The 14,078-nt window shown below is 45.5% G+C and overlaps 1 protein-coding gene across 6 annotated transcripts; it reads left to right on the forward strand.

Moving 5' to 3' along the window:
• Positions 1-863: 863 nt before the first annotated feature.
• On the forward strand, positions 864-12,500 carry NOXRED1 (NADP dependent oxidoreductase domain containing 1). Of its 6 annotated transcripts, none has more exons than XM_039534790.1 (7): positions 864-950; positions 2,655-2,831; positions 4,072-4,250; positions 5,675-5,855; positions 6,993-7,147; positions 7,945-8,167; positions 11,899-12,500. In XM_039534790.1, exons 2-7 carry the CDS (start codon positions 2,674-2,676, stop codon positions 12,119-12,121), a joined length of 1,119 nt encoding a protein of 372 aa, XP_039390724.1. In that variant the 5' UTR covers positions 864-950; positions 2,655-2,673; the 3' UTR covers positions 12,122-12,500. The 6 variants fall into 6 exon arrangements, with proteins under 6 accessions (XP_039390724.1, XP_039390720.1, XP_039390722.1 ...); XM_039534786.1 differs by having other exon boundaries at positions 882-1,057; XM_039534788.1 differs by having other exon boundaries at positions 882-1,057; positions 2,667-2,831.
• Positions 12,501-14,078: the final 1,578 nt, after the last annotated feature.

A 14,078-nucleotide genomic window follows, 5' to 3' on the forward strand; every position in this document is an offset into this window, starting at 1 on the left:
ATTGGGCTTGGGCTGGAGCTTGGGCTCTGGGAACCCACAAGGGAGAAGGTCCCAGAGTCCAGGCTCCAGCCGGAGCCCAAATGGCTACACTGCAATTTTATAGCCCTACAGCCCGAGCCTTGTGAGCCTGAGTCAGCTGCCAGGGGCCAGCCGCGGGTGTTTTTTTGCAGTGTACGCATACCATGAATGGCCAATGCTAACCTAACCACTAGGTGTCAGGGTTGCATAGCTGCACCCAGAACTGTCAGGCTACTCCCGTTAATTTGATGTAGTGGGAGTGAACTTCCTGCCGCCAGAGGAGTCCAGGACTAAGAATAAGTTTGTCATGGAGGTCTCAGAAGTCATGGATTCAGTGACTTTCAGACACCTCCTTGACATTTTCCACTTCAGCCCCAGGGCGGCAGGGCCAAAGCTGTCAGCTGGCAGGGAACACCAGGAGCTGCCGCAGCGAGGGGCATCGAGAGCGGCAAGGAGGTGCCACCGTGGATGGCGAGTGCTGCACCCTGCTCCTCTCCTGCAGTGGGGCTTGGGCTCTCTTTCCCCCACATGGGCTTCAGTCAACACCCCCCCCCTATTATTTGTAGTAAAAGTCACAGACAGGTCACGGGCAATAAACAAAAATTCATGAAAGCTAGTGACCTGTCTGTGACTTTTACTAAAAATACCTGTGACAAAATCTTAGCCTTACTCAATACTCTACCTATTATTTTATCCCATTTGCTGTGGGATGAGGAATGTGGTCCTGGCCCTTTAAGGGTCTGGGTTCTGGTGCCTCTTAGGCAAACAGCAAGGTTCTGACCAGGACATTTGGTAACTAAGCAATTGCCATGACAACTTCCCTTGTTTGGACTGAGTTGCCTGGATTCCAGAATAGGAGGTGGCCTGTTGAGAATCTGAAGCTTATGGAAAAAGAGTCCAGCAGGGAGGCAATGGTTAAAGGGTCTCACCAGGTGGGAGATCCAGGAGGCTGCTGAGGTTTTTTGCTCAAGCATGGAGCACTGTATCCTGCTTGACAAAGGGGTTTTTGTCATCAGCACTTCAGCTGGGGCAGGACTAGGTACAAAATTCAGACAGTAGAAACTGCAGGGGGTTTGTGTGTGCTAGATCTTCAGGCAGGCCACCTTTATCCACCTGAGTGTTCCTTGCTCACACTACTGTAGTCAATAGAGCTACTCAGGGAAGTAACGGCCGCAGGATCAGGCTCTGTCTTTTTGTGATGTTATAAACAGAGCAGTTTGCTTATAATTGGAGTCTGGCGTGGTGCTACAGGTCTGCTGCGGATGGAAGGCATCTTTGGCCATAATCAGCCTCCCCTATTCAGTGGGTACTTTGCCTGAATAAGCAGTGCTGGAGAAAGCCTTAGGAACACGCCTTCCCTGCTATATATTCTTTGTGTAGTCAGGGCTGTTTTCAGAATCAGTTTCAGGTGGGCACAGTTAACAGTACCCAGCCCTTGGGAGGAGAGGAGGAGGTGCCTTATGTTGCTCAGCAACCCCCGATATTGGCCACTCAAGCAATGACTGACTCCAGCCCTTCTTGATTAGAAGAATGGGTCAGCCTTCGGTTAGGCCAACTGGTGCAATAAGCTATCTGCTTCACTAAAACAGGCCTGACTGTTGCCTGGCTTGAAGAAGCTGTTTACCCAATGTCTAAAGAAGCCCTGCTGTTGTCAAATGAACTGAAATGGTGACTTCCTGATATGGGTCCGAGCCTGGAAGATGCTGAGCACTTCCATTTCGCTTGGAGTCAAGGGTGATCAGAACTTTGTCTAAAATTGGGAACCACCAGAGGGCCCAAGCTTACAGTGTCCTGTGTTTGCGTTGTGATGTGCTCTGCAGTGAGACTGCATGCTGTTCCTGTGGAAACCCCGGGTGGCTCTGGTGAGTCTCTGACCCCAGGCAACAAAAATGCCAGGCTCTATTCTGAGACCTAAAAGCTGTTCAGCTGCTCATGCTGAGGGGAGGGATACAGAAGGAAGGAAGAGAGATGCACATTCCCTGAGAGGCTTGGGAGGGAAGGTGGGGCACACAGTGCTGACAAAACTCAGACTGGTGATGAATGAAAAATGTAATACACCTCTGCCTCGATATAACACAACCCGATATAACACGAATTGGGATATAACGCTGTAAAGCAGCGCTCGGGGGGAGGAGGGGTGGGCTGCACATTCTGGTGGATCAAAGCAAGTTCAATATAACATGGTTTCACCTATAACACAGTAAGATTTTTTGGCTCCCAAGGACAGTGTTATATCGAGGTAGAGGTGTACTTGGAAACTGGAGTCGCTCACCTTGGCTCTAGTTTCCTTATTATCTGTAGCTCAGGAGCAGAGCAGCGCAAACAGCGCCCTTCCAAGTGCTGTGTCAGCAGCTTGCCAGTTGTTGCCAGCCACAGCTATACTTCATAGAATGAATTAGATTGCAGCTCCATGGAAACAATAATCCTAGCATGCAATGCTTGATCTCAGAGGCTCTGCTGCATCCCATGCTGGGATCTTTCTGCTCCTGCTTACTACTGGTAATGTGTGTCATGTTGTTGAAGTAGAAGTAGGTGTATATTGGCTACCGCTGCTCTGTGGGAGGAGCTGGGGATTGGCTGCAATGCCAAACTTATGGATGCTGGGGCACTCTTCTAACTGCTGCTCATTGCTGAAGGTTGTCACGTGGGGCCACGATGTCAGATATCATGGTGAATTTGAAGTCCTTTCAGTCTGAGCATGCGGTGGAAGAAAGTGAGCAGCCCTTGCTGTGTTTAAGAAGCCGCTGCAAGGGGATGATGGTGAATGCATGCGCCCATGCTGTCTTCTTCTGCAAGCTGCTCCATACCCTCAGGTAAGACTGAAATAAGCATCTTTTCCTTTGATGTGTCTCAATATTGATGAAAAGAGCTGGCTTGACAGGCCTGGAGACTGAAGGCCTCTATTTATCCCCAGAAAAAGGGCAACTACTGGCAAACTTTCCCTTACCAACAGACCTCAGTTCTCCCCTGGTGGAAATCAGAGGAGTGAGAGAAGAGTTCAGCCTCAGTGACCCATTTGGTTTTTGACTAATATTGTCAACAAGAAGCCAGTTAGTTCCAGAGGTGGTGGTATATTTTATGATGTGGATGGCCTTTTCACGAGAACAAGGCCCCAGATGATTCAACATGGGTCATGGAACAGTCCTCAGAGTGCAATGATGAGTATTGGTTGCTATCTGGCTGGATGCCCTGGAGGTGGGAGACTCCATATCTCATTCCCAGTCCCCTGAGCCTGTGAGTGGGTAAGGTGAGTGTGACCATTCCTTTGGGATGTGGATCTTATTAAGCCTATCTGTGTCTCTATCATCTCAGAGTTAGATCACTTGGAGCTACACCGTGAGACCATTCAGAAGCTGTGGTTAATACAGAATATTGTGGGGAGTAATAACTCCAGTGCTCTGTGAGCTGCATTGGCTGCTAGTGGGTGGAATTCAAGGTGTTGGTTTTGCCCTTTAGAGCCTTAAATGGTTTGTGCTCATATTACCTAAGGGGCACCCCTCTCCCCATGCCATATTACTGCAATTGTGGTCACTAGGACTTGAGTTGTAGCCCCTTGATAAAGAAGAGAAGGAGCTACTGGCAGGGTGTCTTTGAGGGCCTCTCAGGTCTGGAATCCTCTTCCATTCCTACTAGAAATCTGTTACCCTTCTGTCCATGCTGCAAAACTCCCCTTTTCTTCATGGGCATTTGAAGAGGGGACATGATAAGGAATGGATGGTGTTATTTGTTGTATGGCGTGACTAAGAAGTGGGGCAGGATTGGATTATGGTGATGTGGGATCTAAGGGGAATATAGATGTTGATCATTGTGAATTTTAGATCTTGGACAGGAGTAGCTGGAGCTTGGGCTGGCTGGTGCTAGGTTTTATGTTTTAGAAATGTGAATGAATACATAGCACTGACCCTTTAAAACATGGGACAAGTCTTCTCTCCTTTCAGGAAAATCTGGTCAGTGGTTTCTTTCTAAGGAGGACAGTGTAGTGCCCAGTTTCAGGGTAATGGATACCTTGTAGTTCCTGGTGGAGTGATGTCAGCTCTGTGTGTCATTTCTCAGGCAGAAAGAGAGTGGGAAGGTTTCACTGATTGCCTCCCAGGAATCCATGGGTGAAGGCCTGAAGGTTGGAATTATTGGTGGAGGCCACATTGGGAAGCAGCTGGCCAGGGCACTACTGGAGCTGAGTGGCATTTTGGCTCAGAATATCCACATCTCCACCAGGAGGCCAGAGACTCTGTGTAAGTGTCAGTGAATCATGGGAATTCAAACAGGAAAAGACCTAGCATATCTAACCCAGGCACCCCTGCCACTGCAAGACTCATATTGTGTGTTCACTCTTGCTTTGGCTGGTCTCACTTTCAGTGTCCCAACTCGAGTTCGTCAGAATTTTTTTTCCACAGAGAACTTTTTACTTTGTCAAAAAATGAAAGCTCAGTGTTTTCAGCAGAAAGCAGACACTTTTTGTGGGAAACTTTGTTTAGCTGAAAACCCAATTTTCCATCAAAAACCATTTTGATGCACACATCTTGACCAGCCCTAGCCCCAATCAATGGAGTTTTTACCCTTTTCCTTTCAAAGTCTATTCCACAGGCTGTTACATTTCAGCATTAGGAAATGTTGATAATTCTATATTTTCCTTCCTTTTTTAATTTCACTCCATTATTCCAGTTGTACCTCCTTAGAGCACCCTAAACAACTCATCACCTCCTTGGGATTTACAGCCTTTAAATATTTATAGAGATTTATTGTATCCCCCACTTTAGCCATCATTTGGAAAAGTGATACATATTTTGCTCCTTTAATCTTTCCTCAAAACTCAGTCCCATCAGCCTCTTAACTGTTTTTGCTGCCCTACTCTAAATCCTCCACAGCAATTTTTAACGTCATTGCTCAGTGGCTGCAACACCAACTGACCTATGCTTTAAATATTCCCTTGATGGATAAAATAGCTCTCCAAATCGATATCCATATTGATCTGAAAGGTCACTACTGCCAGGGACTCTCCTCAGTCTATTGCTGTAAGGGTCAGTAGCACAAGATGGTCCTTTCTCTCTTTACTCTTTAAAAATACAAAGTGAAAAGGGGTGGATTGAGTGCTTGTGCTACGTTATGGATTGTAATTGCATGCAAAATGTCAAATGCCACATAAAGCTGTTACATAAACCAAGATGAACAGAGGATAACTGTCCTGTAGGGAGATGCTTACAACAATGAAATCCTCTCAAGGGCCAGAGAGGGAGGGGGAGTTATTAAATGTTTTTTTTATAGATCTTGAAAATCAGCCAGATCCTGAGGCTTGGTTGCTTCAGTTAAAGTTTTAATCAATATTCATGAAATGGTGCCAGACAACCACATTTTCTGACTATTTATTCCAAGCGCAGAGGCTCATTTCTCTGTAACCTGGCTACCGTGGGCTGTGCATCAATAATGTTAATGGGTAGCTGCTAATTAAGCTCTTAAGGGCCACCTGGTGAGAAGAGCTGGATTGCCCCATTATGAGCTGGGGTGATGCATACTTCTCGCCCCTTCCCAAGGTGTGCCTGAGAGCAAACACCATGATGACCCTACCCTACACAAGTGTGGATGTTGCAGGCTAACTGCCTGCTGCTCCTGGCCTCTTGGAGCTGAGGTGATGATTGCCTTTTCTGTTTGTCTTCCCTAGCAGAGTTCCAGCAGCTTGGAGTCGAATGTTTTTATGACAATGGCCAGCTCGTGGCCTGGGCAGACATTGTGTTTCTTTGTTGCCTCCCATCTCATCTACAGCACATCTGCTCAGGAATTCGTGCTGCTCTCCGGGAACCCTGCATTGTGTACAGCCTGGTCACTGCTGTCCCGCTGCCCAGGTAGTATTGATTGCACCAGTGCTTGTTTGACAGCCCAGCACACTAAATCCCCTGATTTGTCTGCACATCAGGCAAGTACAGTGCCAGCACTGCCAATGTGCCTGACCTGGCATGGGGGCTGCAGTGTTGCCAGCTCTTATGATTTTATTACAAGTCTCACAATATCTGGTGGTTTTCTTAAAGCCCCAGCCTCAGGAGTCACATGAATACATGAGAATTTCAGCTTTTATTTTTAAAAAACATAAGTTTCTAGCTCTCATGGTTGAGGAGATAAGCTTGAAACATTTTTTGAATGCACCCTAAAGGGTCAAAATCCAGAAGGCCAGAAATAAAAAGTAGTATTATAAAAGTGAAGTATTATATAAAACAAATTCATGATTTTTTAAAATTAACTTCAGTGCTGAGACCCACAATCTCATTTTACACAGGCTGCTAAACAGCCGTTTCATGAGAACACCCTTCAGTAACTACTGAGATGGGCTGGATTTAAACCAGGACCGTAGCAGTGAAAAGCGAATGTCCTATTACTGACCTCCAGAGCCACCCAGTCCTTCTCTTGGGCTTCTATTATTCTGCAGAATATGGAAGTTACTTTACCAAAGTCGGGAGGGATTAAGGGCCAAATCCTAGTTGGTGGAAATTCTATCAATATCGGACCAGGATGTAGCACAGACTCACTTCTTCCCTTCCTTCAAAAAACAAAACAAAACTGCTAAAGTTCTGTGAAATGTCCCCGCTCTAACATGCTCAGAGTAGAATCCTAGCAGCAATGAGTCAGCCTCCTCTGACTAGGGTATTTGGTGCCCTGCACTTTACTGCATGTGGTTCTTTCAGACAGGAGCTTAAACATTTAAGGTCCCATCTGCTGGGTGGGTATTGACCATCCCTGGCACTTACCCTAAGAGCAGAGATTTGCCTTTGTGTCTGGCTATAACATTTACCCTTATCCCAGCATGTTGTGCAGTGCAATGGCTGGTTGCTTTCTTTGCACCCCAGAGGTGGCTGCATTTCAGTGATGCTGTAAACATAGAGTTTGGAATGAATGGTGTTATAGAAATATACTTTTATTCTCGTTTGGTGTGCCACTCTCTGGGCACTTGATACCTCTCTGAGTTATTTGACTGACTTTGCTTTCAGGTTGAAGCAACTCCTTTCCTACAGTGCCATCCTGAGGCCACAGTACCAATGCACTAGCAGGAACTTAGGAACTTTGTGGGGAACAAATGGGACAATCATAGCTGCACTCCAAGACCCTATTGTTATCCAGGCTACCTGTCCCTGTAGCCCCAAAGGTAAATGTATTTCTCCTCACTTTGCAGGTGTTTTCCTGTGGAGTTAGAAACAATGTCTTTGCTTGACATTCACACTATTCTGAGCCTGTCCTAGCCCCAGTAAGACTCATAAACAGGGCTGGGTATGGAGTAATAGCTAGTCAGTTTCTATCTCACCTGAGCAGCACTGAATGAGAATAATGGTTTGGAAACGCAGAATATGGAAGAAAAATCTCCCAACAAAAATGCTGGCAGTGGTGTCACTGGGTAGATAAAACTAGACTGGACAAAACGCAGAATTAATATCTAGTGGGGACCAATCCTGCATGGCCAAAGGGATGGAGTAAGTGACCCCCAAAGATCTTTTCCATCTCTGACTTGTCTGAATTTTGTTAGTTTGCAGGTGCTTCAGTGCCTCACTATTACAGTCAGGACAATTACTGTGGAGAAGAACTTCTCCCATCTCTTCCATGGTTTCACCTGGATATGGTATTCATCTTAACTTCCTGTCCTAAACTGTTAGCCATCGTTTTCCACCACAGGGACAGCTGCAGTGGGAGAGTGGTCCCTTTATACACAGCTTATTTCAGCACAAAGTGCTTTACATGCTAGACGGGTATAAGCTAGTATATTATTACTACTTACTGGATTAGAGCCTCTCCTCCCTGGCCTGTGAATAAGCACACTGCAGTGCTGTTGCCACGTCGACCCCTCTCAATAGGGAACAAGAGAGGAAGAGACATTAAAAAATCTCTATTTCCTTCACATCAGTATGTGTAGTGGTAACGGACAACATTTGTTCTCTGATTGTTGTGCAGAAAGAATTGCTGTCACTGGCAAGTGGTTGGAGGCCGTTTTCTATGCAGCCCTGAACAGCTGTATGTGGCGGCACCTGCCCCACCAGCGCGCACTGAAGTTACTGAATGACGTATGTTTCCCTGAGCACTGCCCCATCTGTGCAGAGCAGAAGACCTCCTGCCCACGGTTTGTGTGTGGGAACTTTGTCAACCAAACGTTTGTCTCCTCCCTGACTCAAGAGGAGTAAGTAAAGTGCTAAACTTCAAATGTTTCTACTTGGCCATCCTCCCTGAACCTTTGCCACATCCCAAGATTTGAAGCTAGGAGTCTTCCTATTGCAGAGGAAGAATATGGTACACACCCTCCTCACTTCATGTCATTCACCAGTGAGTGCTGGGTCAATTTTCAAAAGCGCTGAAGTCTCATTGATTTTAATGAGACTTGGCCCCCAAGTTCCTAAGTCATTTTTTAAAATGGGACTTTGGTGCTTTTGAAAATGTTACCCTGTGTGATAAGGGATGGACAATCCAAAGTCCAATATACTGGCAGTTCTCAAGCAGCCTGATATCCATCCATTGAATACCTCAGTATCTCACTCTGAGCCCCTAGCCCCTCTACTCCAGTTTTTAGAGATAAGAATTTACTCAGTGGGGATATGTAGGACCTATTCCAGTTGTGCAGCTTGGTGTAAAACAACAGAACACAGGAATGTCCATACTGGACAGCCCAGACCAGTGGGCCTTCTAGTCCACTATCTTGTCTTTGACAGTGGCCAATACCAAATACCTGAGAGAAAGTTCAAGAATAGTCTCAATTTTTCACTGTGAGTTATCTGTCCATAGGGAAAGTTTCTTTCTAACCCCTCATTCAGTGCTTGGGATCTGCTCTGAAGCAGGCAGGCTTATATCCCTTCCTTTAAATAAATGAGAGAGAGAGAGAGGGAAAAAACAAAATTATTTTATTATTATTTATATTATATTATTACATCTAATGTACCTGGGGCTGTTCTTAGCCATCTAAATGTCCAATCCTGTTTTTAATCCTATGATGCTCTTGGCATAGGGTGCTATTTTGTGGCAGTGAGTCCTACAGGTTAAGTATGCATCATATTAAAAAAAAATCCTTTTCTGGATTTGAAATTTGTGACTTTCCAATTTCATTAAATGTTGCCTTGTTCGTATGTGAGAGGACATGATTCACCATCTCTAGGCTGTTCAATATTTTATATACCTCTATCATGTCCCTTCTTATTGCTCTTGTGGCTAAACCAGACAGTCCCCATATTATCAATCTCTTTTTACACAGAAATCTGTCCAAGCCTTTCAGTCTTTCATTGCTTATCTTTGAAACCCCTTCTAGTTCGGCTATATTTTCTCCTTTCGATGGAGAGACCAGAACTGAACAGAGTATTCTGGGTGAGGGCGTATCATTCATTTATTACAATGTCGTTATAAAACTGGCATTAAATATTGTCAACATTATTTTCCATTCCATTATTTATTGATCATATATTTGTACTCTGTTTCCTGCCTCTTCACCACTGTCTGATCCATGACAGCCGAGTCATCCATATCTACAGTTTTGTGATACGAGTCATCCATATCTACATCTTTGAAGTGTGGTTCATTTGTCTGTAATTCCTAAGATCCATCCCCAGTACATAGTTGTCATTGGGTTGTGAATGAAAATGATGAACAATGTTCCTTTATCCTTTTCAAGCAGCCAGACTCAGAGTTAGAGAAGAGAATGGGGTGTCAGGAGACCTAGGTTCATTTTTTCTGTCACAGACATCCTGTATGAACTTGGGATGCCACTTCCTTTTTCTGTCTCAGTTTCCCATCTGTAAAAAAAGAAGTTAATCCTCACCTAGTTCATGGGGGGGAGGAGGGTGTGAGGCTTTATTTATTTGTAGCTTTTTGTAAGGTCTGAAAACTGTTTTTTACCCCCCCAGGGCAGATGCAGTGGCAAGGCTAGTTTCCTTCTCACTCCCAGTGTGCCTTTGAGGGACAAGTACTAGGAGGGAGAGGGGAGTTCAGTCTCCAGGGCCCACTCAGTGCTTGACCTCTCTGCAGAGACTGCCAAAAAGGGGGCTAATTTGTCAGGTGTTTTTTCTTATGTGGTCACCTGTCCAGAACAAACAGGGTACCATCTGGTTACGGGCAGCCCTCTTTATCATCTTGATAGTGGATGGATGCACTTGATGTCTCCAGATCATGTTGCCATGATAGAGTGGCTACATCACTTACCTGACATCTGATTGTTTATGCCGTCAAAAGCCACATGCCAGAAGATCTGTCCACTAAGAACCAATTTGAGATTCCAGCACATTTCATATAGGGCACTGACCAGTTGTTGGATGGTGTGCCACTTCCTGGTGGTATCCACAGTTCTGAGGCACCTCTCTATCACCTGCCCTTAGTCAGTGTGAGGAAGCCATAGGCCAGTCCTCAACTCCATGGGCAATGCAAATACTTCCCTCCTAGGCCTTGCAGGCCCCACTGTCACTCTGCAGGTTAGTGATTGGGACACACCAGCCCTCAAGCCCTCGGAATGTTTCCCTGGAGTGTCCAGCCTGTTTCACTGGACATTTGCAGCATTCACAGATTGGCTGCTTCCAAAGAAACAGTACAACCCAGCTTATCAGTTCCACCTCAGATCATGGCTCTGCTTAACATGCAGCACTTGTACTTGATTTCACTATAAGCAAATCTCACTTTATTTAACAAAACATAGAGATTCGAGTAATAACAAGTAGAAATATTGAAAACGGTTACATATAAAATAAAATTTTAACATGCATTCTAGAGATAATTAGCAAGATATTCTCATGTCTTATAGAATGTTGCTTGTTGCTTACCCCAAAATCCTTCTCACAGTGCTTTACAGCCAGGCTGGCTGTGACCCCCCTTTTCATAAGATAAAAACGCTGTTAGCATGCCTTCTACATGAAGAAACCTGTGTGTCTCTTTGCTCCCACAAGAGATATCAGTCTCATGCTTTGTCTTCATTCATAAACAAGACACCCTCCCGCTCTTTTTTTTTCCTATAGATTTTTTTTTTCTTTCTCTCTCTCTTATGCGGCAGGTATCTCAGTATGGCCGGACATAGAGAAAAACATCTATTATCTGCTGCCTGGAAGGAACATGTCAGAGGTTTCTCACCTCCTGGTGACCTGCCTTAATTCCCAAACCTGACTAACATAATTTTCAGTATAGATACATAACTCCTTAAATATTATCTGTACATACATTTCACAATGATTATGTTGACCAGTGGGCTACCGGCTCTTGGTAGAGACCTCGTATGCCACCCTTTGGTGAACCCTTCTTGTGTATTATGCAGTTATCCACTCCAAGGAACCCTTGTAAAACCTTGTGTACTCCTGTGCCCTCCATCAGCGGGTGCCAAGAGATCCCTGGGTCACATGTGATAATGCTTTTGGTCACCACCAGTGAAGGCTTGATTTGAACTGAGTACTAGAGAACTCATTACCAATTCTTGAGCCATTCCTCCCTACTAATTCTGTTTTCTGCATTATTGTTTGATTAGTTGTAATGCAGTATCATCCAGAGGCCCCTATCAGGATCAGGGCCGCATTGTGATGGACATAGTACAAACATATATAGAAATAGCCGGAGGGTCATGCTGGAGTGGACTGTTCTTATGGATAGTGCAGAAGATCCAATGGCAAGGCACTGACACTCTTGCTTTGAGGCTGATCTGATGGATATGTTTGTTTATGGGTATGAAGTAGGCCCATTAAATCCAGTTTGTGCAAAATCATCCCATTAATACTACAGTGAGTTTTGCTCATTGTGGGCAATTTGTCCAAAGAATACAAGGTTCTGAATCACGTTGCTTTCTCAATGGGCTAAGACAGTGGACTTAGACCAAAGAAAGCCATCTTGTTAAATCACAGGTATGGAACTGATAGCTGTTGCCCATAAATAATACAGCCTGTTTTCTCTTCCCAGCACCTTCCCCTGGTTTGACCTGACAACTGTACAAATGAAGGAGTCTCCCTTCAGTCAGCTCCTAGCAAGGAGTGTGCTTCTCCAGAACCATCTTACTTTGTTGTACTGTACCTCCTTTGGAGTTTTGCTTGCAAAGAGTGGAGGGATGGCCAGCAGTGGCCTCTGGCAGCAGAATATCTTCTCTTTCTGCTGCAGCAGATCCCAGTATGGTGCTGGATCATGAGTCAATGTCCACCCACAACTGCTATTGATGTGACTTGGAAAGAAGACCCAGGGGATGTTCCTAACACTGATTCTGAAGCTTCATACAGTATAACCACGGTGTGATTCCAAAACCTCCAGGGATGGAACTGCTTTGCTAAAGTTTAATGCTGAAGAGAACTGTGGCAGAGATTAAGACCCCTTTCCTACCAGTTCCCATTGTAGGATCCATATGGTTGTGTGTGGTGGAGGAATGTACTGTGAGGACTTGTCCTGCAGTGGAAAGGAAAAAGCTGGAATGGCATGTAAACCTTTACCTGACCATCACCCACAGCACAAACCAACTACAAAGTAGTAGGCAAATTAAACAGTGAAATCAAATAGCATTCCTGACTCATAATTCTGACATACTGGCAAGCTGCCCAACTTGTATCCATTGTAATGGGGCAAGGCCAGATGGCTATAGAAAAGTAGTGGAAGACAGATATATTAGCCCCAGGCTAAACAAATCCCTGTTACTAGGATAAATAAATAGCAGCTGCTCCAGGTCAGTTAAGACACCTGGGGCCAATTAAGATCTTTCCAGAAGGCAGGGAAGATAGCTAGGTTGATTGGGACACCTGAAGCCAATTAGGGGCTGGCTGAAACTAGCTAAAAGCCTCCCATTCAGTAAGTTAGGCACGTGTGTCAGGAGCTGTAGGAGGAAGCCATGCTGTTGGAGGAACTAAGCATTTCAAATCCATATCAGGTGCAAGGAAGGAGGCCCTGAGATAACAGGGAAGGAGATATTGAGTGGGGGCTGCTGTGGGGAAGTAGCCCAGGGAATTGTACACATCCTATTTCCAAAAAGTCAGCTACCATAGCTGCTACTACAGTAACTCTTCACTTAAAGTCATCCCAGTTAATGTTGTTACATTGCTGATTAGGGAACATGCTCGTTTAAAGTTGTGTAATGCTCCCTTTTAATGTCACAGACGCCTGCTTTGTCCTGCTTGCAGGAAGAGCAGCCCGTTGCAGCAAGCTGTTGGGGGCTTGGAACCAGGATGAACTGGCAGCCCCCTATCAGCTCCCTTGTTTCCCGTGCAGCAGCTGCCTGCAGTTCAGCTGTGTCCCTCCCCCCACTCCCATGTGCTGCTCCGAGACTCTTGCTTGCTATGCAGGGGGGAGGGAAGAAAGAGGGGGGCTAATGTCAGGGTGTCCCCCTTCCCCCTGCACCCTGCTTACCCCATCTTCCATTGAGCAGTGGGGACAGACCAGGACTCGGGATGGAGGGAGCTTGCAGCAGCTGCCTATCAGCAAGCTGATCTAATTAACAAGGCAGTGTACTTAAGGGAAATGCACATATCTCCTTCCATTCCTGCTGCCTTGTGTAGAGAGAGTTAACCCTTGAGGGCTCAGCCAATTGCTAGTTCATCATTTAGCAGTAAGGGAAATATCCCACCCTCTGACTCCTCCACCTCAACCAAGCTTCACAATCATCATCACTGTGTACCAGTATTGTTTGTTTAAAACTTAGAGAGTGAGTGTGTGTGTAAAAATAAATAAAATGTCTTTTGTCTGGTGAAAAAATTTCCCTGGAACCTAACCCCCTCATTTACATTAATTCTTATGGGGAAACTGGATTCACTTAACATCGTTTTGCTTAAAATTGCATTTTTCAGGAACATAACTACAACGTTAAGTGAGGAGTTACTGTATTAGGGTCCCTGGGCTGGAGCCCGGAGTAGAGGGCAGGCCTGGGCTCCCCCTTCCCAATTAATCACTGAGACTGGGAAACAACAGAGACTGTGTGAGGAAGGGTTTCTCCTCCTCACCTCCCTTGCTGGCTTATGATGAAAATGGCTCAGTAGGCTGTGTTCCTTGCCTCTAGAGAGAGAAGGGCTATGTGGGGGGTCACAGTGAGACTCTGAGGCTAGTGAAATCTGCCAGGAAGTGCCGGACCTACTGAGACAAGGACAGAGCTTTGTCACACCATCTGC

This window comes from Mauremys reevesii, linkage group 4 (assembly GCF_016161935.1).
Source record: "Mauremys reevesii isolate NIE-2019 linkage group 4, ASM1616193v1, whole genome shotgun sequence".
NCBI classification, from domain to species: domain Eukaryota; kingdom Metazoa; phylum Chordata; order Testudines; family Geoemydidae; genus Mauremys; species Mauremys reevesii.

What these genes read in the sequence shown, in the direction of transcription:
- NOXRED1 (XM_039534790.1), top strand. Translation starts at nt 2,674, where the DNA reads ATGTCAGATATCATGGTGAATTTGAAGTCCTTTCAGTCTGAGCATGCG. An exon ending in CTGTCCCTGTAGCCCCAAAG is followed by an intron (nt 7,148 to 7,944) that starts GTAAATGTATTT and finishes ATTGTTGTGCAG; the next exon opens with AAAGAATTGCTGTCACTGGC. An exon ending in TCCTCCCTGACTCAAGAGGA is followed by an intron (nt 8,168 to 11,898) that starts GTAAGTAAAGTG and finishes TTCTCTTCCCAG; the next exon opens with CACCTTCCCCTGGTTTGACC.